Source organism: Poromitra crassiceps (genome assembly GCF_964638095.1).
Source record: "Poromitra crassiceps genome assembly, chromosome: 7".
NCBI classification, from domain to species: Eukaryota; Metazoa; Chordata; class Actinopteri; order Beryciformes; family Melamphaidae; genus Poromitra; species Poromitra crassiceps.
The window spans coordinates 38,688,830-38,715,481 of record NC_139628.1 but is presented as its reverse complement, the minus strand read 5'-3'; the positions used below and the strand labels follow the sequence as shown (position 1 = coordinate 38,715,481).

At 41.8% G+C, this 26,652-nt stretch overlaps 2 protein-coding genes across 2 annotated transcripts; both read left to right on the top strand.

Moving 5' to 3' along the window:
* Positions 1-193: 193 nt before the first annotated feature.
* larp7 (La ribonucleoprotein 7, transcriptional regulator) lies at positions 194-25,686 on the top strand. The gene is made up of 14 exons (XM_083640355.1): positions 194-271; positions 17,947-17,987; positions 18,578-18,800; positions 19,069-19,169; positions 19,348-19,431; positions 20,598-20,762; positions 20,867-20,969; positions 21,741-22,061; positions 22,481-22,631; positions 22,714-22,856; positions 23,501-23,619; positions 24,129-24,288; positions 24,760-24,851; positions 25,258-25,686. Exons 3-14 carry the CDS (start codon positions 18,602-18,604, stop codon positions 25,333-25,335), a joined length of 1,716 nt encoding a protein of 571 aa, XP_083496481.1. The 5' UTR covers positions 194-271; positions 17,947-17,987; positions 18,578-18,601; the 3' UTR covers positions 25,336-25,686.
* LOC310779586 (protein NLRC3-like) lies at positions 5,356-10,860 on the top strand (the record flags this gene model as incomplete). The annotated part of the gene is made up of 6 exons (XM_083640107.1): positions 5,356-5,662; positions 5,900-7,622; positions 7,859-7,942; positions 8,978-9,061; positions 9,803-9,880; positions 9,969-10,860. 6 exons carry the CDS (start codon positions 5,356-5,358, stop codon positions 10,294-10,296), a joined length of 2,604 nt encoding a protein of 867 aa, XP_083496233.1. The 3' UTR covers positions 10,297-10,860.
* Positions 25,687-26,652: the final 966 nt, after the last annotated feature.

The following is a 26,652-nucleotide window of genomic DNA, read 5'->3' as shown; positions in this document are numbered from 1 at the left end:
ACAAGGAAGTAGTGAAAAAAACCTTCAGACCGGAAGGAAGTTCGACGGAATCTGACCAATCACGACACGCGTGTCCACGAAAAATATGTTCCCCCCGGAAACTTAAACCGATGCAGGTTGCTAATGCTAGCAGTGCTTTAGAATTACCATGGAAGCTACGCCGACGAAACCGGTGAAATAAGACCCTGATAGACGTAAACGATGTATCCGCGGCTTGGAGGAACCTCGTGCAAGACGTGCACTTATTCCAGAGTTAAACGAAAGTGATGAGGTAAGTTGCTAACGTTACTGAGCTTATCGTTCGTCTTACTAATCAGCGTTAGCTAACGATAGCTACAGCAGTATACAGCTAGTTAGCTAATGTTAAATTCTGATTGGACGAATGAGCGGAAGTCCCGCCTTTCAACTTCCTCTTCCGTTTGGTGCATGATTCTCCCCCACGAAGTACAGACTGTATATAGCTGCATCTGCCGGATGTAGATAAGACAGTCTGTTTTAAGAGACTATCTGTCACCCAGACTCACTCGTCTGGGTTTTATCAAATGCTTCCCTCAGTATTGTCTAGATCATCTTTCCCAGTTACATCCACCACGTCCAAAAACCTCCTGGCAGCGTCCAACACCATCTCGATTCTCTCCGTCTTCCCCGTCACATCAACAGCACAGTTGACCACCATAGCAATGAAAGCCAAAAATCTCCTCTTTTCTACACATAGAAGGTCAGCTCGATCCGTTTCCTGCTTTTTCTTCTCCGGTTCCTTCTGTACCACCATCCTATTCCTCTCTTCATTTCTCTCCCACCCCCATCTCTTAACAGCTTCCACATACGACATTCCCCTAGTTTCTCTTATCCTATTCACTTCCTTTTCTTTCTTTCTCCTTGGACACTGTACAGACCCTGTATAGTGATTTCCCTCACAATGTAAGCACTTAGCTTGTTCTTTCTCCGTGCACCTCTCTTCACTGCATTCCTCCTTTCCACACCTGCCACACTTTCTCTCTTTATTACACACAGCAGCCACATGTCCATATTCTTGACAACAGTAACACCAAGGGAGCTCTTTCAAACGGTCGTACCTTATAACACACATAATCACAGTACACTCTCTCTGGTAATTCACCATCAAATGTCAAGCACACAGATTCACTATCCTCCTTTTTCCCTTCACGGAATCTCGTCAATCTCCTTCCATCTTTTCAGAGATACGGCCCGCGGGCCGGCCCGCAGGCAGGTGTTTTGGAATTAAAAAAAAAAAAAAAAAAATATATATATATATATATATATATATATATATATATATATATATATATATATATATATATATATATATTGTAGCGATCCAGGTAATCCAGGTATTACCTGTAATGTGGTGTGCAATAGAAGTGTCTAGATTGCAGCCAGGAACTGATGTGTGGGAGTGTTACCGAGGGGGAACACTAGGTTTGTGGGAACGCTTCCGGGGGGAGAGCATGCGTGGAGTCAGTCTCCGGTGACCGCCTAAGGAGAAGCAGCTAGCTAGCTATGGCGTAGCAACCGCCTAGAGTTGTGATATGACTATCTGAGAATAAAGAACCCTGTACCAGCAAGAAGCCTCTGTCTCTTAAATACCAGGAACGTTACAATGTATACAGTATATATATATATATATCTATATATATATACAGTATATATATATATATATATATATATATATATTATTATTAAATTCGCACCCCATTATCATGAACTACGTGTGGCTAATAAGCAAGCTAAGAGTTCATTCATAAGTTAATTAACCTGCACTACAAGGAAGTATGTCAGTAGGTCATCAGGTGTAAACAAAGCCGCCATGATGCCACGCTGGAATTGAATCGCGCATTCAGCTACCTACCAAAAAACAAAAGAATCAACAAGATCAGGTGCGGACTGCATAATCGGGCACGTCGGGGAAATGCCCGGTGGCCTGGCCTGGCCTGGCCTGCAAAAAAAAAAAAAAATGTGCCCGCAGTCAGGCCACTCACTGAACAGCAGGCCAGGCGCCGCCTACTGGTTTACTAGTGGTTTTATTACTTTATTCAGGGTTAAAGTGGGTGCATCTCATTGTAAAATTGGACTTGGCCCAAATTGGGCTTCAAACGGCACAAATTGGGCTTCAAACGGCTCAAATCTGGCTTTAAATGACCCAAATTGGGCTTCAAACGGCCCAAATCTGGCTTCAAACGGCCCAAATTGAGCTTTAAACGGCCCAAATTTTTCGGACGCCGGCACGCGCGTCGGCCCGTATCGACCTGGCCTGCTTGGTATCTAATGCCCAGCCTGAATTATGATCCCAGTCCGCCCCTGAACAAGATGCTGTCAAAAAAGAGAAAGGTTGACACGGAATGCAGGCAGTTTCAAGAGAAATGGAAAGAGCAGTATTTCTTTTTGTGAAGTAAATGGGTAAATGAGTCGAATTGATTTTAGTAAAAAAAAAAATCCGGCCCCCATGAGGTCTCAGTTGAACAAATCCGGCCCTCTACCTAATATGAGTCTGACACCCCTTTACACCTTCAACCTTGAGAAAAACTTGAAAGTCCACTGACACCTGCACACCGCTTACCACACCTTTCTTCCATGTTTTGTCCCCGAGCGGGAAGCTATCCACACGCACATTGTCACTCTGATTCTCGCCGATCGAATGAATTTTTAGGGCTTCCTCCCTCTGCTTTTCTGACACACATTCAACTACAACCATACCACTCCTAGTTATCTTTATCGATCGCACATCACCAACTCTTCTGCCAATATACCTGCCTACTGCATGTGGATCGTTAAAAACACCGTCCACCTTTTCCATAGCCACTATTCCAACAATGAAGGACTCCTTTTTCTTCACCCCACCTTCCTCGTCTGAATCACTTACTTCACACTCCTTCTTCCTTTTCTTCCTCTCAATTCCTTTCAAATCCTCCTCACTTTCCACTTCCCACTCCACTAGTTCTGACTCCGACAACATTTCCTCTCCGCCAACCACTCCTTCATTTGCGCAACAAACTTTATTCTTCTTCTTTTTCTTCGGCATCCTATCCCCTATCCACTGTTTTAAATAAGCTACAAATTCTAGAGTTCTCTTTCTGCGTTCAAACAATCCGCCTTCCGCACTCGTAGCTTCCTCCACCACAAGCTTCTCTCTTGAACTCTTCTTCTTCTTCTTCTTCTGTTTGATTTTACGGCGGTTGGCATCCAAAATGTTGCATTACCGCCATCTACTGAACTAAACCTAAACTGATCTTAATTGAACTAAAATAAACAAAATAACCCCATATCCACCCAAAGTACTCATTCATAATTACTTTGCAGAAGCAGACGCCTGATTTTGCACAAACGCATCTCTCAGTATTTGATCTATCTCTGCTCCAGATACATCAACCACATCCAGAAATCTCTTTGCAGCGTCAACCACCATTTCAGTCCTCTCCGTCTTCCCAGTCATACTAACAGCACAGTTTATCACCATGGCGATGAATGCCAGGAATCTCTTCTTGTCCATACAGATATTACTGTGACTTGCTCTTTCCTTCTCCGGCTCCCTTTGTACAATCACCCTGTCCTCGTTTCTTTCCCCTTTCCACCTTTTAACAGCCTCAGCATATGACGTCCCCCGTTCTTCTCTGATTTTGTTTACCTCCCTTTCCTTCTTTCTTCTCGGACAATCCACAGACCCTGCATCATGATTCCCCTCACAATGTAAACACCTGAGCTGTTCCTTCCCCACACTGCAACTTTCCATACCACTTCCATTAAAAGTACTCTCTTGAACTCTTCTTCTTCTTTGGAGTTTTATGGCGATTGGCATCCTGAGTTGCATTGCCGCCACCTACTGGATTTTTAGCAGTTTCACAGACAATCATTGTTGTTGGGTGATATGTTGCAAAGACGATGGGATTTCAAGCTAGTATCCCTAGCGCTGCTGCCTCACAGCAAGAAGGCCCTGGGTTCAAACCCCGGTCCGTCCCAGCTCCTGTGTGGAGTTTGCATGTTCGTGTGGGTTTCCTCCTGGTGCTCCGGTTTCCTCCCACCATCAAAGACATGTCTGTTAGGGTTAATAATACTCATAATAATGTCTAGGCTTGTGGACCCCAGGAAGAATATCTGCTGCAATGCAGCTAATGGTGATCTAGTCTCTCCCCAGACTCAAATATTACATTGAATCGCTGGCTGCATACTACATAAATGAGATCTGCAGCATGCAGTAATGTAGTGTATAGTGTATAACTCTCATGGATCTGGCGCCGAGACTAATGGTGATTCTAATAAACAACTTAAACTTGAGGAGTTCCAGGGGTCCTTGAGTGGTTCCAGAAGTCCTTGAGGGGGTTCAGGGGTCCTTGAGGGGGTTCCATGGGTCCTTGAAGGGGTTCCAGAGGTACCGTACCGGTACCCTGGGTCGGAGCCCCCACCCCCCCCCCCCCACCCCACCCCACACACACACACACACACAAAAGAAAAGAAAAGAAAAGAAAAAGAAAAAGAAAGAAAGAAAAGAAAAGACTGATACAATTGCGGTGGCCGGTGGGACTTGCCCATTGCATAAACTAGAATGAAAGAAAGCATTGATGTGTTACAATCAGTGTTGGGCAAGTTACTTTCAAAATGTAATATACTACATATTACTAGTTACTTCCATTTGAAAGTAATAAGTTACTTTACAATATTACTGTCTGTGTAGAGTAACTCGTTACTTGTTACACTACTTTTGCATTACTTTTACCAAAACAACAGCAGCAGCTGGTTACACTGGTTACCATGTGAAAAAACTACTTCCTCATATTATGGCAAGGACATACTGTACTTCACAGCTCACATACTACTTGTAAGCTCATAGGACACACATTCAATCTCTGGAGAACTACAGGAGGAAATCAGTTTATCACAGCTACCACAGCTTACAACTTTTAGATGAAAATTGTCAGCAGATTGGATTGATCTGTTTTGTGCTGGGGAGTATTTCAGAACTGTGAGTGAAAATTATATATTTGACTGTGATGAAGCTGAACTGAACTCAAAAGGTGACTGCATTTTCACGTGAGATTTGTCAAGGCAGTTCCCACAAGAGCAGGTGCTTCGCGGCAGAGCTCATGGGCTCTCTGGGGGAAAGCCATGGGAGCAGTGTGGGACGACCTTGATAAACCTTCCTGTAAGACACAAGGTTGGCTGTTTGCTCACTCTCTTGAATTGACACTGAGACGTGAGGCTCCACTCTGCAGACTGGATTTATGCTTATAAAAACCTCCTTTACATTTTAAACGAGCGACTGACCTTTGACCATAATCAGTATTGCCTTTACAGAATAAGCACAGTTTTGGTACTGGTCGTGAGACAGAATACAGAATAGTCATGGTGGATAATGACGCGTGTAATTCTTGTTTGAGGGCAATTCGAGTCCTGCGAGTTTCCCTCGTGGATCAGCTAGAGGGGCGGATAGACTCTCTGCTGGACGGCCTGGTTTCCAGGGACGTGTTCACCAGAGACGACCGGGAGGAAGTGCTGTGTCACTTGGGGCCACGGGCAAGAGTGAGGAAAGTGCTGGATATTCTGGAGTGCAAAGGCGAGGAAGCAGCCAGTACATTTATCTCCATTAGCAGTCAGCAAGAAACACAGACACACTCCAAAGAAAACAACACAGACCAGCCTCAGTCCATTGGTATGTACTTCAAAATACGGACATATTGGATTATTATTATTATTATTATTATTATTGGATTATTTTTTATAATGAAAATTATGAGTTGTGATTATGTATCAGACACAATACTGTAGCACTGCCAAATGCTAATGTTAACCTCATGTTATCATGTTATTAGCATGGATTGTCCTTAAAAGCATATGTGTAAAATATAAATCATATCCATAATAATAAATGATATTTTCTCTTACTCAGAGTACAACAAAGTTAAACAGAAGCATAAAGAAGTCCTTAGACACAGGAGTGAGTGCATGCTCTATTACAACACTCGACATGGAGAGAAAATCCCCTTTACCGAACATTACGTCAATCTCCTGTTAGTTAACGGACACCAGGGCTTAGAGCTGAAAAGGCACGAGGTGCTGGCGTTTGGACAAAAGCGCCTGTCTTTGCAGCAGAAGTCAACAGTGGATCGGAAAATCACACCAGCCGAACTGTTTTCCAGTACAAATGTAAGCCGTCCTGTCAAGAAAATTCTGGTGACCGGTGTGGCTGGCATTGGAAAAACAATCCTGGTGCAAAAGATGCTGCTTGATTTCGGGAACATCAAAGACAATCTCGCCTTTGACTTTGTCATCCACATGACCTTCAGAGACCTGAATCTGATCAACAAGCCGACGAACTTCAGAGAGCTGGTCTTGCGTAAAAACAGGCACCTGGCTAAGGAGCTGGACACCATTTTGGCCAATGATAACAAGCTGCTGATCATCTTGGACGGCTTCGATGAGTTCAGACACTACAGGAGCTGTGATGTGGATGCCTTTGTGAGTGAGCCAGAAGAAACTGGCGAGCTGGTGGAGGTCTTTGGAAGCCTGATGCAGGGCGAACTGCTGCCCAACGCCTCCGTCATGCTCACTAGCAGACCTACAGCTATCAGCCACATCCCTGTGGGCTGCATCGACCGCTTTGTGCTCATCGCCGGCTTCTCCTTGACTGAAGTGCGAGACTTCTTCCAACGTTACTTCCAGGACGACGTCCTCGCTGAAAGGATGTTTGCGGCGGTAGCGGCGAACGAGCTAATGCTCACGCTGTGCTACATACCTGCATTTTGCTACATCGTTTGTTGCATCCTGAAAGCCAGCAAGGACCACTGTGGAGAAAGCCCTAAAACCATGACAGATATTTACGTGCAGTATTTGGTGGCCTTGCTTCGCTCTCACACCCAAGACAGAGCCGAAAAATTTATCGGTGACCAAAGAACAGGGGCCTTGCAGCATCTCTCCGACATAGTGCTTAAGCTGGGTCGCCTTGCCTTCCTCAAGCTGATGGACCATCAGACATTATTCTACAGCAGCGACCAAGATGTTGCAACGTTGGTAGAATGCAGTCTGGTTAGCACATTCCTAGACAAGACAGTGGCACAAGAACCCGGCTGCACTGAAGATGTATTCTCCTTTGCACACCTCACTGTTCAGGAGTTCTTTGCAGCGGTTTACTGTGCAATGACAGATCACCCATTACCGGATGCTCTTTGGAACGCCAACAGTCCCGGAGAGGAAAGAAACAACGGACACTTGGACCTTTTCAAGCGCTTCCTCTCTGGGATCTTCTCTGAACGCAACGCTAAGCTTCTGTTGAGGCACGTGGGGCTGTGTTGCAACGCTGATAAAGTGGGGGCCTACCGTCAGAGGATGATCGGGGAACTTACGGCTCTCTGCGAGAACGGCGCCCATATGCTAAATTCTTTACATTGTCTGTTTGAGCAGCAGGACACCTCGCTGGCTCTGGCTGTACGGCCAAAGACGCTGCGAGTTAATGTTAGCGACGAAGCCCTCTCCCCCATGGATTATAACGCCGTCAAGTACTTCCTGAACCTCACCGAGGGAGAAATCTCAGAGCTGGACCTGACAGGGACATGCGTAAGCTCTGAGGCACTTCGAGATCTTCAGCCTCACCTGCTCAGATGCAAGCGACTTTGGTGAGTTCACAAAAATGGGGATTGGATAGTCTCAGACTGGACTGAGCTATAATAAATCACATGCACTCTAAGAGTTTTTAGTTTCATTCTGAGCAATTCCAAGTGGGTAACACATACTCTGCATGTATCAAAGCCCCAGCATAGGCTCCTGTCTACTCCTCATTTTATGAGGTGATTGTGGACTGACTATGCATGACCCATGAGTAATGTAATGACAGCACTATTTCTCTTTTCAGGCTTGGAGAAAACAGTCTTGATATGTACACAGTTCAGGTCATTGCTGATGTGCTACAAGTGACAGACAATTTGACCCACCTGGGGTAAGATGACAAGTTTTGTTTAATAATTGAGAAAATATGTGTGTGTTTTTTTGATTAGCTGATTGGCCTGGAAAGAGAACATGCACATTTATCCGGGGGTGTCTGGGTAGTGTAGAGGTAAAAGCACTCGCCTGCCACCACGGAGAGAGACCCGGGTTCAATTCCCAGCAGCGGTACTTCCGGCTTGGTCAGGCATTCCGACAGACACAATTGGCCGTGTCTGCGAGTGGGAAGACGGTGGGGTATTTTTTATCTGGACTAGTGCCTCCTCTGGTCGGTTGGGGTGCCTGTTCAGGGGGAGGGGAACTGGGGGGAATAGTGTGATCCTCCCACTCGCTACGTCCTGCCGGTGAAACTCCTCACTGTCGCTGTCAGGTAAAAAGGAGCCGATATATGTGACTGCACATGTATCGGAGGAAGCATGTGCTAGCTAGTCTACAGCTCTCCCTCTGCAAGAATGGGGCCCATATGCAATTTTTTTTACATTGTGATCTGGGAGAAAACCTGAAAAAACTTGATCAATTAAAACAAAACAAAAAACATGCAAATTTCTTGTGAATATCTTGTGAAGAACAAGATATTACATGAGAAATCCTGCAGATTATGATTCATGAAAGCAAAACGGACCTAGTCTCTTCCCAGACTCAAATATTACGTTGAATCGCTGCGCTCCCGTACCACTTCACAGCAACTGCTGTTTTTTGAAGGCGGGTTGAAATTGAATGCGTGACAGGTCGTAGCATCGATGAGAGAGCGGTTCGAAAAATGGGCTGCGTCTCCCGTGTCGTCTGATCGCAAAGTCGTTACTGATTGGGGAGGACTGAATCCATCACTGGCCAAGTGAACGGTTCCCTCCCATAACCAGCCGGCTGAGGGAAAGTGTCCCAGACCCAGAGAGAGCTCTGCAGCATGCAGTAACGTAGTGTATCAGCGTAAGAACTCTCATGGTTCTGGCATTGAGATTAAAACGGACCTGACATAGTTTCTAATAAATTGCTAAATAATTGAGACACACTTCCTCTTCCCTATTTTTAGACTTGGCTGGGCAAACATTGGTGATGAGGAACTGCTGGTTCTTTCTAATGCCATCAGAAGGAAGAGAAAGCTGAAAGAATTGTGGTGAGCAATGTGACTCCTCACAGTCACACTTTCACATCATACTGTCTAGGGCTGCTATGTGTTTTTGGGTGGATATGAAAGTCTGATCACCAATGTTCCTCTTGATACACTTCCCTCCAGAATATTAATGCCAACAAGGCTGTAAATACAAAAGTAAATGCATACTTTGTGCACAAATGGTTATATTTTGTGCACATGGATGTAGAATATGACACTATTCAGATTGCAGACAATTGAACAAAAATAGTTACTTCCCAATTTCTGGATATGCGGTAGTTGCCCAAAAAGAAAAAGAAGTAGAGAGGGGGGGGGGGGGGGGGGGGGGCATGCAATTATAAACTTTGTAGACAATTGAACAAAAATAGTTACTTCCCAACTTCTGAATATAGTTGCCCAAAACGACAATGGAGGGAAACCTCATTAATAATCGACTTGCTTACATTGAGCGTAAGAGGTCAATAAGAAACATGCATTCGAAATCAAATCTTAACCTGAAATGAAACTATTTCTATATTATAGTGTCTGAATGAAATACATTATTTTTTTTCTTAATGGGGCACAGAATACAGCTTATTACTTGGCTCATTTTAGAAAGGGAGCACATTGTACATTTTAACAGTGCACACTGAAAACCAAGTTTGTTGATTTTATTTGCAGCCTGAGTATTCATTTGATTACTATGGAAAGGTTTCTAATATAGGACACTTACTTATACCTACTGTATGTGCTCTGCTCTCACAGGATGGAGGGAAACCGAGTAAGCTACACAGGTCTGCTGTCACTGAATGACTTGACTCCAAATCCTCTCACTAGAGTTGTGTGAGTGAAAGACTTATAGTCAAATCCATTTGTAATCTGTATTTCTATCACCTCCTGAAACTGATCTGGATTCCCTGTTCACACACAGCGCCATATGGAACGACTTGACTGATGCGGAGGCAGAGTCCTTGTGCACAGCGTGCGCAGCGGGGAGCTTCTGGGTGAACTTCACAGACGACGTTACGTGGGAGGAGTGGGGACAGTGGGTCTTTAACAGGTGTGAGGTCAGCAGCAACGAGAAGCTGCTCATGGTGCTCCACAAAGTGTGCAACATATCTGCCCAGTGTTTAGAAAGCCTCTGGGCAAAGACCTTCTACCAGAACCTCTTACAGCTCATCAAGAGCAGGATTGAGCGGTGCACTGAGGAAGACATGCGCAAGAGGCTGGAAAAGTTTGAGAGCATTTTGAGCTTATGATAAACACCTCAGCCTCTACTCGCTTCCTTATACAGGACCTCACTGACCTTTGTACGACAAACATGGCAAGCAAATAATTTACATACATGTATGTATGTAGCCTATGTATGTATGTATGTATGTATTTATGTATGTATGTATGTATGTATGTATGTATGTACATACATGTATGTATGTATGTATGTAGCCTATGTATGTTCTGTATGTATGCATGTATGCATGTGTATGTAACCGAATTTATGAGTCCTCGTGAGTCCCGAGTGGTAGCGAGTAGGTTGGTTAAACTCACTCCCCCACGTTAATCAGCTCGGAACCATTTTGACTCAGAAAGATCCTATGGAAAGCAAGAAAATAGAGTGCAGCCAAACAAAACTATCTGTCTTAGGGAGAAACTTAGTATGCAGTTTCTAAATCCTGTGTGACAAGTGGTATGTCCACATACTTTGTAGTACTCACCTGTAGCCTAGGTACTGACAGCCCAGCCCAATTGTGGAGCCTGAAATACAGGAGCAGTGAGCTCAGTCCATGTTAAACATGCTTGTGGTTTATGCGGCTGCGTGTGCTTTCCCCCCCCTTTTACTGTGTCTGAACCTGTTTGTCTTGTATATTGTTCTATAAAAAATTTAAATAAAATATAAAAAAAACATGCTTGTGGTTCAGTAATAAAAATGGTTATTCTGCAAAGTAGCCAAGACTCCATCTTCATTGTGTCCATAATGCCAGTGACAGGACAGCACAAAAAGGCGGATTACTTAAAATGACTTATGTTATCAGACACTTATGCAGGTATGACACAATATGTAAGGCCAGCTTTCACTTAAAATTTCCTCAACTATCTGGGACCCGTTTTTGGCCTACTTTGACGAGCTCTGCTCAAGAATGACAATTGACTGAGGCTAGGGGTAACAGATGGCTCGCCCGGCTTATGCGGCTGGTAGCCATGAAGTTGTTCTATATTGTTCTATACAATTTTTAAAATAAAATATTAAAAAGTAATGCCAGCCAACATGTTGTTGACTGCTTTGCTCAAGGACACACTGTTGAAGAGCTCAAATCTGTGACTTCATTCAGATTTGTTATGGTTCTCCCACATATTATAATGTAATATTTCAGGTCACCTAGACACGTTGATTAATTTCACTCATGGAAATGTATTGCTACACTATTTCCTTTCATGTGTACACACACCCATTTAAAAAAGTCATGGCCAGTACGGGGATCGAACCCGCGACCTTGGCGTTATTAGCACCACGCTCTAACCAACTGAGCTAACCGGCCAACTGAGGTCTGCGCCTTTCAACTGACGTAATTTAACTGACTACACTGACAGTGAACTGTAATTTCAAATAACTACGAAGTGACAACTAGTGACAATTGCGAAGTGACAATGACGCAACGCCAAATAACTCACTATTTTGCTTCCCACAGCACTTGAAGGGAGCGAATGTTGCAGAACAGCTGCATCAAGACGAGACAGCCGAAATCAGCCCGGAAGTTCGATTTGTCTTCCTTTCATAATAAAAATCATGAAATTTGTTTTTGTAACGTACAGATTTCAACAACAAAATCTGCCAAATGTGCTAAATGAATCAAATTTTATTTGGTTTTGGCAGCAGTCAAAACGTTGGTTGCATACTAGATGCACATTATTTTGATGCATTTCCCCGGAAGTTGTATGTTTTGGGCTCGCTTGTATGACGAATTTACTATGCGACAAGACACAAAAACGAGCTGATGCCGTTTGTATGACGAGCGTCAAATGAGCAGGAATTTCACTTCCGGCCAGCAGGAATTTCACTCGGGTTTAATGATTTTGCCTTCAAAGTAAAAGCATGATAAAGTTCGTTTTTTTTAACCATAAAAATTGAAGTAGAAATGTAACTATGTCCAATATAATGAACATACGAACACTAAGATAAACCTCTAGTTTAATGTTTGAATGAAAATAGACATACTGTACAAAGGAGACCGTGTGTTATTTCTTGAAAGGCTTAACAGGGTGTGTCGCTAGCTCACACTGGTCAATAGAGGCTAGGCCTAGCTCTCACCTGATTATGGCCTCTATAGGGAAGACATCAATAGAAGAGATTATCAAGCTATAGGCTAGGCTAGGTGACCCATTATGCAAAGCATGAACAATGTGGTCTTGTGAGAAGTAGGTAGCCTATTAAATGTTCTTTGTATCCTTCTTGGGACCACAGTGGAAATCAGTTGAACAACTGTCTGTGTTCTTTATCCTTGTACTACTTTTTGTCACATACTTTATGTAATACTATTGTACTAAATATAAATCAATCAATCAATCTATCATAGGGAAGTCATCTTGAGGCTGGATGGGTGTCAATGTTTGTGTTTTGGACATGTATGTACAGTGTCAAGTGAGCAGGAATTTTATAGCTGTCTGCTCCCATTCAGAACACAATGAAAACGCTCCGATTTTGAATAAAGATTAAAAATCTAAAGTCAATTGTTCCAGGGCAAACTCACTTGATCCATGTAGAGACATAGCCCAGCTATCATAGCGAAGTCATCTTGAGGCTGGATGGGTGTCAATGTTTGTGTTTTGGACATGTATGTACAGTGTCAAGTGAGCAGGAATTTTATAGCTGTCCGCTCCCATTCAGAACACAATGAAAACGCTCCGATTTTGAATAAAGATTAAAAATCTAAAGTCAATTGTTCCAGGGCAAACTCACTTGATCCATGTAGAGACATAGCCCAGCTATCATAGCGAAGTCATCTTGAGGCTGGATGGGTGTCAATTTTTCTGTTTTGGACATGTATGTACAGTGTCAAGTGAGCAGGAATTTTATAGCTGTCCGCTCCCATTCAGAACACAATGAAAACGCTCCGATTTCGAATAAAGATTAAAAATCTAAAGTCAATTGTTCCAGGGCAAACTCACTTGATCCATGTAGAGACATAGCCCAGCTATCATAAGGAAGTCATCTTGAGGCTGGATGGGTGTCAATTTTTCTGTTTTGGACATGTATGTACAGTGTCAAGTGAGCAGGAATTTTATAGCTGTCCGCTCCCATTCAGAACACAATGAAAACGCTCCGATTTCGAATAAAGATTAAAAATCTAAAGTACTAGGTGTGTTTTTATTTTACTTTTATCCTGTGTTTACTTGATCCATTTTCTGCTGGAAAACTGCTGCCATGCTCCATGTTTGTTTTAATTTGTTCATGTTTTGTTTTTTCATGTATTCGCTATGCTTTTTATATCTGCTTGCACACAAATTGCCCTTCTGGGACAAATAATAAACTTGAATCTTGAATCTTGAATCTTGAATCTTGTATGTACAGTGTCAAGTGAGCGCACGTTTCATTTTTTTTACACTATATATAACATGTAGTATGAACATACGAACACTAAGATAAACCTCTAGTTTAATGTTTGAATGAAAATAGACATACTGTACAAAGGAGACCGTGTGTTATTTCTTGAAAGGCTTAACAGGGTGACTGGTCAATAGAGGCTAGGCCTACCTCTCACCTGATTATGGCCTCTATAGGGAAAGACATCAAGTGAAAAGATTATCAAGCTATAGCCTAGGCTAGGTGACCCATTATGCAAAGCATGAACAATGTGGTCTTGTGAGAAGTAGGTAGCCTATTAAATGTTCTTTGTTCTTGGGACCACAGTGGAAATCAGTTGAACAACTGTCTGTGTTCTTTATCCTTGTATTACTTTTTGTCACATACTTTATGTAATACTATTGTACTAAATATAAATCAATCTATCATAAGGAAGTCATCTTGAGGCTGGATGGGTGTCAATGTTTGTGTTTTGGACAGTGTTGTCCATGGGCAACCAGTAGACTTGGTGACCAATTATAAATATCTTGGCACTATTTTTGACAGCAAGTTGAAGTTCGATCTAAACTGTGAAATGCTGTGCAAAAAAGGTCAACAACGTCTCTTTTGCCTAAGGAAGCTTGCCAGATTCCAGGTTGACAGGACTCTGATGAAACTGTTTTATTGTGCCTATATCGAGTCTGTAATCTCATTCTCTATTATCTGTTGGTATGGAAACCTTGGTATTCAAGGGAGGAACTCTCTCGGGAGGATTGTGAGAGCGGCATCTAAAATAGCCGGAGTAAATTTTAGTAGCCTGGACCACATTTTTAACAAACAGGTGCTTAAAAAGGCCATGTCCATTCGCATGGACGATACTCATCCTCTCTGCCCAGAGTATGTGCTGCTCCCTTCGGGCCTTCGGCTAAAAGTTCAGAGGGCTACGAAAAACAGATATAAATTGTCTTTCGTTCCTGTTTCCATCACAGCTTTAAATGCTGCTGAGAGGAGGAGATAGTGCACTCTCTCTCTCTCTCTCTCTCTCTCTCTGTCTCGCTCCCTTTTCTCTGTCTCTCATGCAGCTTAAACGCTGCTGGGCGGAGGAGATGATGCACTCTCTCTCTCTGTCTCTCTTTAGGTATTGCTGCTACAAATATTCTTTATATATTTTATATTCGAGATATATCTTTATTTATTTTTTACCTACCTATTTATGCGAGCTCAAATAGTCCTGGACTCTTATTACTTTTAAGTTCATGTACGTGTCTTTTACTACTTTTAAGTACATTGTACGTGTCTTTATTACTTTTAAGTACATTGTACAGATCCCTTGAGGTGTGTTTTTATTTTACTTTTATCCTGTGTTTACTTGATCCATTTTCTGCTGGAAAACTGCTGCCATGCTCCATGTTTGTTTTAATTTGTTCATGTTTTGTTTTTTCATGTATTCGCTATGCTTTTTATATCTGCTTGCACACAAATTGCCCTTCTGGGACAAATAATAAACTTGAATCTTGAATCTTGAATCTTGAATCTTGTATGTACAGTGTCAAGTGAGCGCACGTTTCATTTTTTTTACACTATATATAACATGTAGTATGAACATACGAACACTAAGATAAACCTCTAGTTTAATGTTTGAATGAAAATAGACAAAGGAGATGTCTCTCAAATAATAACTTGCTCACCCTATAGTGAAGTAGTTGGTAGCTTCCTAAACTATGCTTTTAAAGTAGTTTCCCCAACACTGCTCATTATGCAAAATGATGTGATCTTGTGAAAAGCCCTGGAACAATTGACTTTAGATTTTTAATCTTTATTCGAAATCGGAGCGTTTTCATTGTGTTCTGAATGGGAGCGGACAGCTCACTTGACACTGTACATACATGTCCAAAACAGAAAAATTGACACCCATCCAGCCTCAAGATGACTTTGCTATGATAGCTGGGCTATGTCTCTACATGGATCAAGTGAGTTTGCCCTGGAACAATTGACTTTAGATTTTTAATCTTTATTCGAAATCGGAGCGTTTTCATTGTGTTCTGAATGGGAGCGGACAGCTATAAAATTCCTGCTCACTTGACACTGTACATACATGTCCAAAACAGAAAAATTGACACCCATCCAGCCTCAAGATGACTTTGCTATGATAGCTGGGCTATGTCTCTACATGGATCAAGTGAGTTTGCCCTGGAACAATTGACTTTAGATTTTTAATCTTTATTCGAAATCGGAGCGTTTTCATTGTGTTCTGAATGGGAGCGGACAGCTATAAAATTCCTGCTCACTTGACACTGTACATACATGTCCAAAACAGAAAAATTGACACCCATCCAGCCTCAAGATGACTTTGCTATGATAGCTGGGCTATGTCTCTACATGGATCAAGTGAGTTTGCCCTGGAACAATTGACTTTAGATTTTTAATCTTTATTCGAAATCGGAGCGTTTTCATTGTGTTCTGAATGGGAGCGGACAGCTCACTTGACACTGTACATACATGTCCAAAACAGAAAAATTGACACCCATCCAGCCTCAAGATGACTTTGCTATGATAGCTGGGCTATGTCTCTACATGGATCAAGTGAGTTTGCCCTGGAACAATTGACTTTAGATTTTTAATCTTTATTCGAAATCGGAGCGTTTTCATTGTGTTCTGAATGGGAGCGGACAGCTATAAAATTCCTGCTCACTTGACACTGTACATACATGTCCAAAACAGAAAAATTGACACCCATCCAGCCTCAAGATGACTTTGCTATGATAGCTGGGCTATGTCTCTACATGGATCAAGTGAGTTTGCCCTGGAACAATTGACTTTAGATTTTTAATCTTTATTCGAAATCGGAGCGTTTTCATTGTGTTCTGAATGGGAGCGGACAGCTCACTTGACACTGTACATACATGTCCAAAACAGAAAAATTGACACCCATCCAGCCTCAAGATGACTTTGCTATGATAGCTGGGCTATGTCTCTACATGGATCAAGTGAGTTTGCCCTGGAACAATTGACTTTAGATTTTTAATCTTTATTCGAAATCGGAGCGTTTTCATTGTGTTCTGAATGGGAGCGGACAGCTATAAAATTCCTGCTCACTTGACACTGTACATACATGTCCAAAACAGAAAAATTGACACCCATCCAGCCTCAAGATGACTTTGCTATGATAGCTGGGCTATGTCTCTACATGGATCAAGTGAGTTTGCCCTGGAACAATTGACTTTAGATTTTTAATCTTTATTCGAAATCGGAGCGTTTTCATTGTGTTCTGAATGGGAGCGGACAGCTATAAAATTCCTGCTCACTTGACACTGTACATACATGTCCAAAACAGAAAAATTGACACCCATCCAGCCTCAAGATGACTTTGCTATGATAGCTGGGCTATGTCTCTACATGGATCAAGTGAGTTTGCCCTGGAACAATTGACTTTAGATTTTTAATCTTTATTCGAAATCGGAGCGTTTTCATTGTGTTCTGAATGGGAGCGGACAGCTCACTTGACACTGTACATACATGTCCAAAACAGAAAAATTGACACCCATCCAGCCTCAAGATGACTTTGCTATGATAGCTGGGCTATGTCTCTACATGGATCAAGTGAGTTTGCCCTGGAACAATTGACTTTAGATTTTTAATCTTTATTCGAAATCGGAGCGTTTTCATTGTGTTCTGAATGGGAGCGGACAGCTATAAAATTCCTGCTCACTTGACACTGTACATACATGTCCAAAACAGAAAAATTGACACCCATCCAGCCTCAAGATGACTTTGCTATGATAGCTGGGCTATGTCTCTACATGGATCAAGTGAGTTTGCCCTGGAACAATTGACTTTAGATTTTTAATCTTTATTCGAAATCGGAGCGTTTTCATTGTGTTCTGAATGGGAGCGGACAGCTATAAAATTCCTGCTCACTTGACACTGTACATACATGTCCAAAACAGAAAAATTGACACCCATCCAGCCTCAAGATGACTTCGCTATGATAGCTGGGCTATGTCTCTACATGGATCAAGTGAGTTTGCCCTGGAACAATTGACTTTAGATTTTTAATCTTTATTCGAAATCGGAGCGTTTTCATTGTGTTCTGACTGATTGGAGCAAGCTTAATATAATAATATAGAAGTAGTTAGTACTACAATACCAAAGGATATATAGATCTAAATGGAATATAACCTTTTCCATGTGTATTGTTATTCAATTTGTGTGATATCACTTAAATTTGTGTATTTTATCGAGTTTGAATGATCGCTTTTATTCTGAAAAATCCTGACCGGAAGTAAGAAATTCCTGCTCAGAAATTCCTGCTCATTTGACACTGGCGTTTGTATGTGCTTTCTTCTTCCAGATACTGAGATAGGATACGTTGTTTAATCTCTATGGAAGCTGGTAAGTTGTTTTGACGGGTATACAAATTCAGCGTGTTTGCCTGCAGTGTAAAACTATCACCACCCACATTTTGGCACTCTAACTTCGATAGCTTGCTAGCTAAAGTTGGCGCGTTTGGCACTATGGTAACCCAAGTAAGCGCACATAATTTTGTCGATACGGGCCAAGCAAACTGTTGATGTGGTCCGAAGCGAAGAGACAGTTGGACTTTATGGACTGTGTTAGATCCAGTGAGGTTTAGTTCATAGTGGTGACAACATGTGTTTATCTTTGTAAAATCACTATTCTATCTTTGTCTTGTGAACACACCGCTAGTATAAATGCCAGAGATTATAAACCCTATTATGCATTTCTTAATTTTGTATCATGCTGTTACACTCTTGGATGGTCATATTAAACGTGGATTAAGCTTCAAATAAATAGGTGAAAGTGAGAGCCAGTACAAGATAAACAATGAGTTTTTTGAACTATGAATGATGCAAAGCTACTCTAGTGGAGGCCAACAATAAAATAATAATAATACATTATATTAGCAAAATATGGACCCTTTAATGTTCTGCCTTATGAGAGTTTGTTCCTGTACTGTGTAGCTGTCTAGCCCCAGCTAAACCCACATGATGATTGATGCAGAGAGGAGACCTGTGCCCCCTGAAGATGCCAGTGGTAAGAACAAGGAGAATGAGAAGAAGAAGCGGTCCCGTGTCAAACAGCTGCTGGGCGACGTGAAGAAGCAGGTGGAGTTCTGGTTCGGAGATGTCAACCTTAACAAGGACCGCTTTCTCAGAGAACTCATCGACGAGTCACGGGATGGATGTAAGGGCTTGTTAATATTCCTGGTCTTAAATATCTACTTGATCTTGTGCTGTATACAGAGAAAGTTATTTGACTATTATTATGGTTTAATTTGATGCAGCAGTTTGGAATATATATCATGAAACCTTCAGCGCGAATATTTCATCTGGAAAAGTCGAATATGATTTATGGGAATAAACTGGTTTCACAATATCTGCCGTGCGAAGAAATATTCAGGTGCACTGATTTTGTCTCTAACTTGGGGCAATGTGTATTGTTGTTTTTTTAGATGTTGACATATCGGTGTTGACGACCTTCAACCGAATGAAAAAGCTGACAACTGACACCAAGTTGATTGCAAGGGCACTGAAAAATTCATCCATAGTTGAGGTACTGTAAAGTGAATCTTGTCAAAAATCTTTTCTGTGATGATTTGGGGGGGGGTGGGGGGGACACTCATATCTTCTAATTGTTGCATTGGCACAGTTTTTGTTTCACTGTGGAGATTGTACATGTCTTGAAATCAAGCTCAAATTAAAATATTGTTCTGTTATTTTTTGTGTTCCAGGTGAACCTAGAGGGAGATAAATTAAGGCGTCAGCTTCCAATTGGACAGGTACCACAGGATGTAGACTGCCGCACAGTCTATGTGGTAAAGAAACATTCCTCTTCTTGCCTTTAATTGCAGCGTAAATTATATGCACTCCCCATTTGCTTTTCACCGCGAGTGTCTAATAACAAATGTTCAAGTGAAACTTCCAGGTTGTGGCCAAACAAACACAATTAACAAATGGTGTGTTAACTCACTCATAATGTGATGATATCGACTGATTGTGTAGACCTCGCTTGCAACTTTATGATGGCAGTGGAAACCAAGCACAAACTGCAGCTGTGTTGCAGGTGCAGGACAAACAATTGATCAGCAACAGGAAAAAAGTTGAGTCCAGACACACTGCGTAGAGACTTATTCCCAGTAGATTTATTGTATGGTTATGTTTCCATCATTGCGATCTTCATGAAGATCTTGAAGATCATGAAGATCTTCATGATGATCGAAAACAATAAATCTACTGGGAGTAAGTCTCTACGCAGTGTGCGGACTCTACTTTTTTCCATAGGAAAACATCATCTCACATATTTAAAAATGTTCCTTAAATACCTCATGTTTGGAAATTGAGATGGCCTCTGTGTTCTTGACACTGCATACATTAGGAAATGCATCAGATAAAGGTAATGAATTTATTGCTGATTAAAATTTACTTTGCATCCTGAGGGATAATTATTGTTTCTGAAACTAGATACAAGCACGCACATTCACGCTAGCCTGGGTGAACCCAGCCTTCAACGTGACGTCACAGACTATGCCTGTAGCGTAAGTTTCTTCACAAGGTCACGTGGAGGCTGGGTTTAGCCAGGCTACATCCAAGCCAGATAGGGCAGGTGCAGAGCTGGAAGTGGACAAACATGGAAAAAGGAATAAAACAGCTCGCACACTGCAGGTCTCCAAGCTTACTTCATTGTATTGCACTGAGGTGGTAACATTTCGAACAGTAAGACTGCTCTTCATCAGACGATGATGAAGAGCACTGTTACTATTCGAAACGTGCAATAAAAAATGAAGTACCGGTAAGCTCGGAGCCCTGCAGTGGGCAAGCTGTTTTATTCCTTTTTCCATAATTATTGTTTCTTCAATGCCGGGAAAAGCACTTTAGACTGAACCCTTTACTGTTGGCTGTCCTCATACATTGATTGTGCATTGTATGTACATCTACCACAAGAACATTCTTGAGTCACTACTGTTTCACGTGTATTTTCCAGGAACTTCTGCCCAAGGACGTGACTCACGGCTGGATCGAGAGAGTTTTCACAAAATGCGGGAATGTGGTCTACATCAGCGTTCCCAGATACAAGAGCTCCGGCCATTCAAAGGGTTTTGCCTTTGTGGAGTTTGAGAGAGAGGAGCACGCACACAAAGCCATAGAGGTGATGACCAAATATTTCGCTGTTGCCTTCAGTATGTAATGATTCATGTCAATCCAGTATTGGTTTTGCAGACAGAACTCATGCTAGGCTTATATTTGAAACAGATGCTGAACAACCCTCCCGAAGATGCTCCGAGGAAGCCGGGGATTTTCCCTAAAACCAAAAATAGGAAGCCTATCCCACTATCGGCCGACAACCCCCCACCAGGTACGATTAGTTACAAAGGCAATTCTGTATTCTTTTTACGTTTCTGATACTCACTACTAGGGCTGGACGATAATTCAATATTATCGTTTATCGGGGCGTCTGGGTAGTGCAGTGGTAGATTGATTCCCTGCCTACCAACACAAAGGTCGCAGGTTTGAGCCCCCGTGTTACCCTCCGGCTTGGACAGGCTTCCATACAGGCACAATTGGCCGTGTCTGCGAATGGGAAGGCGGTGGAGTATGTGTCCTGGTCGTCCTGCCGGTGAAACTCCTCGCCGTCAGTTGAAAAGAAGCGGCTGGCGACTGCACATGTATCGGAGGAAGCATTGTGCTAGTCTACAGCGCTCCCCAGATTGGCAGAGGGGGTGGGAGCAACGACTGGACAGCAGGGGGAATCGGGGACGTGTGTGTGTGTGTGTGTGTGTGTGTGTCTTTCAGTGGAATCATCTCATGGTGATATATGACACACATGACAAACAAATTTTACTTAAAAAACTGATAAAATGAGGTATGGTAGGAATATAATTTAAATATTTCTGTTTTGTTTGACATCACACCTAACATTACCTTTTAACGTGATTTTTCATATCATATCATCGAAAAAAATCCTTATGATTTTCATGATATTGATTTCAACCATATCATCCAGCCCTACTCACTACCACTGGAAAAACTTGAAATCCCTGGCACACAAGATACCTGGTGATGGCTTTATATTGAGAGAGGAAGTTGGCGCGGTTTGCTGTGTTTATATCCACATACTTTCCTGTAGGTGAGGAAGAGGATAAGAAAAAGCGAAAGAAGAAGAAAAAGAAAGAGGTGGTAGAGACACCTGCGGATGGAGCCAAAGAGCAGGAAATGGAAGCCGAGCCCTCGGAGCGAAAGAGGAAGCGCTCGGCGGCAGGGAGCTCTGATGCCGAGGCTCCCAACACGCAGAAGACGGCGCTCAAACAGGCGGACAGAAAGAGACGACGCTCCCAGACAGCAGAGGGCGCTGAAAGTCAAGGTCAGGCTGACATGCCAGCCAAGATGAGGAAGACCAGCCAAGGTGAAGATGGAGAGGAGAAGATTGTGCCAAAAAGTGACACGAAAAGTAGGTGATCTGGGTATCCTCGCCCTCGGTTCCTTAAAAATCTGAAAATAATCAAATGCATTTTTACGGTTTTAAAGACTTCAAAACATTAAAATGTCTTGAATAGTTATTGGAGGTCTTAGTTTTTTCACCATGCAAAAACGGGTGTCTTTGTTAACTCGATTTTTCCAGAGAGACCAATATCATCACTGCAGAGCCAAGTCCAGTGCAATGTTATTTAGTTAAAGACGCTTCAGATGCACTCACTTGCTCTCCGCAGCTTCCCTCTCCTCTCTCTGTCCTCTCCTTTTCCCTCCTTTTACAAAATCAAGGTGTGCGTTTTGCAAGTAAATGTAATTTGACCCCTCATTTGTCTTTGGAGAACTGAAACCACGAGGGGGATATTTATTTTAATGTCAAGTGTTTTTATTTCCCTTCAGATCCACCTGCCGAAAGTGACAAGGAGAAAGAGGTTGACGAAGGCGAGGACAAGAGGGATTCGATGCTGAAAGCAAAGAGGAAGAGAAAGAAGAAACACAAGGAGAAACTGAAAATTGGGGAGGAAGTCATCCCGCTCCGGGTTCTCTCCAAGTAAGCTCCCTCTTCCCTTTCCTTCACCAACGATTAATAATGAATCATAATAATTAATTATTAATAATAATTAACCTCCTAGGAAAGACTGGCTTGCGTTGAAGCGGGAGTACTTGACCCTGCAGAAGCGTAGCATGGCATCCCTGAAGAAGTGCATCTCTAAGATCGACCGCAGGGAAGAAAAGCGTGTGAAGGAGATGGACGGTGATCTCCAAAATGAAAACCGTGAGTTCCCCCTCTGCTGATTCCAGTTCAGTTGGAATAACTGCAGACTGCATGTTGAAACGGGACGAGCACCTCTGGTGCAAACAAGACATTGATCAAATATACACGCCCCGACCCCTTCATTAGGAACACCTGCACACCTGCTTATTCTTGCAATTATCCATTCAGAAAGAAAAAAAAATCTTTAAATCTGCATTTTTATTTTTATTTACATTTTGGACTGAGTGAAATGTTATAAAAAAAAAAAACTCTCGTAACGGGACAAGCCCCGTCTTTTATTGTCACACGAACACCACAACACATGCATGCGGCCACAACACACTCATGCTGACGGTGGCCGGTGAAAAGTGTCCTCTGCATTTAACCCATCCAGGCATGTCCTTTCCTCCGGGGGGCAGGCCAGGAGCAGTGGTCGCTTTCTCTTATGTGGTCTCTCCTGTTTCTAAATATATCAAACCGTTTGGTTTGAACAAGTAAAATATCTATGGGAAAATAAATGGCGGATGAAAATCTCCTGTCGCCTACCATACTGAAGCAGGAAGTGACGTTCACTTTGGCTCTCTATAGTCTAATAGGATTGGGATTCACAATAGAACCACCTCTTCTGTTTTAATGCAGCAATTGTTGCTTGTGTGTTTTTGTAGTTGTAGTTGAGGAGAGTAAAAAGAGCGGGAAAGAGAGCGCCCAGGGACCTCAGTTCACGAGTGGCGTCATCATTAAGATTACACACATCAAGCCGCTACCAGGGAGGAAGTGCATCAAGGTGCCGTATACCTCTGAACATCTCATGAACCTTTTGTGGCATTAATTTGTATGCGTTGACTGAATAGTTTGTCTTTTACCTTTTTATTATTATTATTATTATTATTATTATTATTATTATTATTATTATTATTATTATTATTATTATTACTATTACTATTATTATTATTATATTATTATTATTATTATTAATAATAACAATAATGTATTATTATTATTTTTAATGGCAGAAAAAAATCTGAAGGCTGTCTATGATTTTAACACCGGTAATAATAGATTATGACAGAATTGTTATGATCCTGCTTGTCAAAATTACAGACAACGAGAAAGTCTAATGCAACCTCATTGTGTTTGGTTATGAAATTGTTCTAAAATTAATATTTTCACATATGATTAGAGCTCCTTTCTTGACATGAATCTGCATTGAAGAAAGTCTAAATGCTCATTAACACAAGGTTCTCATCTGTGTACTGTACAAGATAGTAAACGCATGTGCTTCTTTGTGTGTAGGATGCTCTCTCCAAAATATCACCGGTGGTGTACGTCGACATCTTGGAAGGGGACGCCGAGGGTCATATCCGCTTTAAGACCCCAGAAGAAGCTAAAGCCATTGTCGACGCTCGAGCGGAGGTCCACAAAGAACATGGCTGGAAACTTGAGATTCTCTCTGGTGTGAAGTTTATTTTTTTTATATACCTTATTTTACTTTACTTTACTTTATTTCATTTGGCAGACGCCTTTATCCAAAGCGACGTACAACAAGTTATTTACAACCAACAAGAATACAGAACAATATAAACAGTAAAACAAGGCAGTGACAGGATCAGAACAAATGTCAGTTCAAGAAGGAATACCGAAAAGGTGAGTTTAAGGGAGAAAAGTTTGTCATACACTTCACTTTGTGTATACTTTATGAATGCCACACTTAAATTGGCCAATGTGCATACAGTAAGCAGTGCAGGTCAGGAGTTTGTTTTCATAATGGATAACAGTGGAAATCATTTATTTTTCATATTTCAAAAAGGCCTCACAGTTCAACTTGTAACACTTCTACACTTGAAATGACATTTTATTTTGAGTGAACTTTAATAGTCAGTCAATTAAATACATGAATTTAAAGTCTCTGTTCACTGCCTTACAGGTGACCATGAACAAAGGTACTGGCAGAAGATCTTGGTCGACCGCCAAGCCAAGCTGAACCGTCCAAGGGAAAAGAAACGGGGTACAGAAAAGGTGAGGTTTTGCTTAAAAATGTCCATATAGACATACATAGCGTGTTTCCATGCACAATAACATATCATTGATTAAGTATTCTGTTTTTGAGTATATGAAGAACATATTCTTGTACAGTACAGTAAATTGTATTGGGTCTTAACAAAATTATAGGAAACATAATTACAGGCCGCATGAGCTCTGATTTCATGTTAACATTCCCAATCTGTGATTGAGAAATAAAGATACATACTGTACACTGTATACTGTAAGCAGCTTTTCCCCAATACAATCCATGTTAGGATATGGGCTAATATTTGTAATAATTTGTACATACTGTATAAACACACCCAGTGACATACCTACAGCTAAAACAATCCGTTAATTTGCTGTCGCATCTAATTTAAATTTTCTGTTTAAACTTCAGCTCATATCTAAAGCAGAAAAAATCATCATCGCCCGGGCCAAGGAGGCTCATAAGCACATCCGTTTCCAAGAAGACTGAAAACTTCATAACTGTCAAAATTGGTCTTAGATGTCCATACATCTCTAAGCCGGTAGATTTTACAAGATGTGATTTTTGAGGGGGACAATCCGTGTCTAATGTGTCAATTTGGGAATCAAAAGAACTGAAGGAGACTCTGAGCAATTAGTAATTCAGAATGCCCCTTTATCTAATTGCACTGGAGCCCCTAAGTCAATGTACAATGCTGCTATGCATAAAGCAGTTTTTTGTTTAGCCGTTAGCATTTTTGTTGTTGTTGTATATGCTGTAAATATGAATTTGCCCCGATTAAGACATTTGAACAAGTCATGACATTTTCGTTCCAAGATTTTTAAAATAAAATAAACATTATTTGATTAATAAAATATTCTTTATCCTCTTTATTCTTTATGAACTTTACCTAATATTTTGCCGGGAAAACACAAAGCAAAAAAAATATTTCAAATTACAGAAATGTAGGCAAAACAGCTGCCAATTTCCTTAGTGCTGATGTATGGGCGTTGGTCTCCAAAATATGCAGGACATGGATCAACTTTCATGTATGAAATTTTCACTGCAGACAATTAAACTGAACACAAGTAGTTTAGCTGTCACCCTACAATGACACATTGGATTCTTCAAAGTAATGTATGTAAGTATTTAAAGTCAAAATAATAATTTTGCATTGTTGGGGTCTGGGTATATTATGCATTGGCTCCAATGTTATAAGTTACGTGACATTCAAAATGAGATTTACTGAGGAACAGCAGTGAGAGCTTAGCGATATAAAAATAGCTGCCATTACATCATCGGCTCACTATCATTTATTGCTTGTATTGGTAGAAAGATAGAAAATACCTGAGGTCGTGTGATTATTACATAACACTCCTTTTTAGATGTGGCGCTTGTCAATGGTCTGCTCTCTAGGAAGTCCTCTTGGCCCTGCTGGAAACCATGCAGGCAATTCTTGGGTGGGGTTGAGAGATGGTTTGTCACCGATGCTGCTGTCTGGTCGAGTCATTCCGAGTTTCCGCAGAGATGGTCCGGTAAAGCCTGTGTTCGTCAACCCCCGCGGAGTTGCATCCGAAGCCGGGGGGAGCGCCGTTTTGAACGGGGCATCGCGGTATCTCCTTGGCTGTGTAGTTGGAACGATAGACCGTGGTCTCGTCCAACATGGGCTTGGAGCTCTTAGGTGTGGACTCTGATCGTGACGTTTTGCTTCTCTCAAAAGCTTCCTTGGGCCTCTCCACTTCTTCTTTGTGGACAATAGGGGAGCGTCGCACGGTGCCCCAAGCTTTGTAATCCTCTTTCATGGTGGACCTTGCCTGAAAGCGCTCC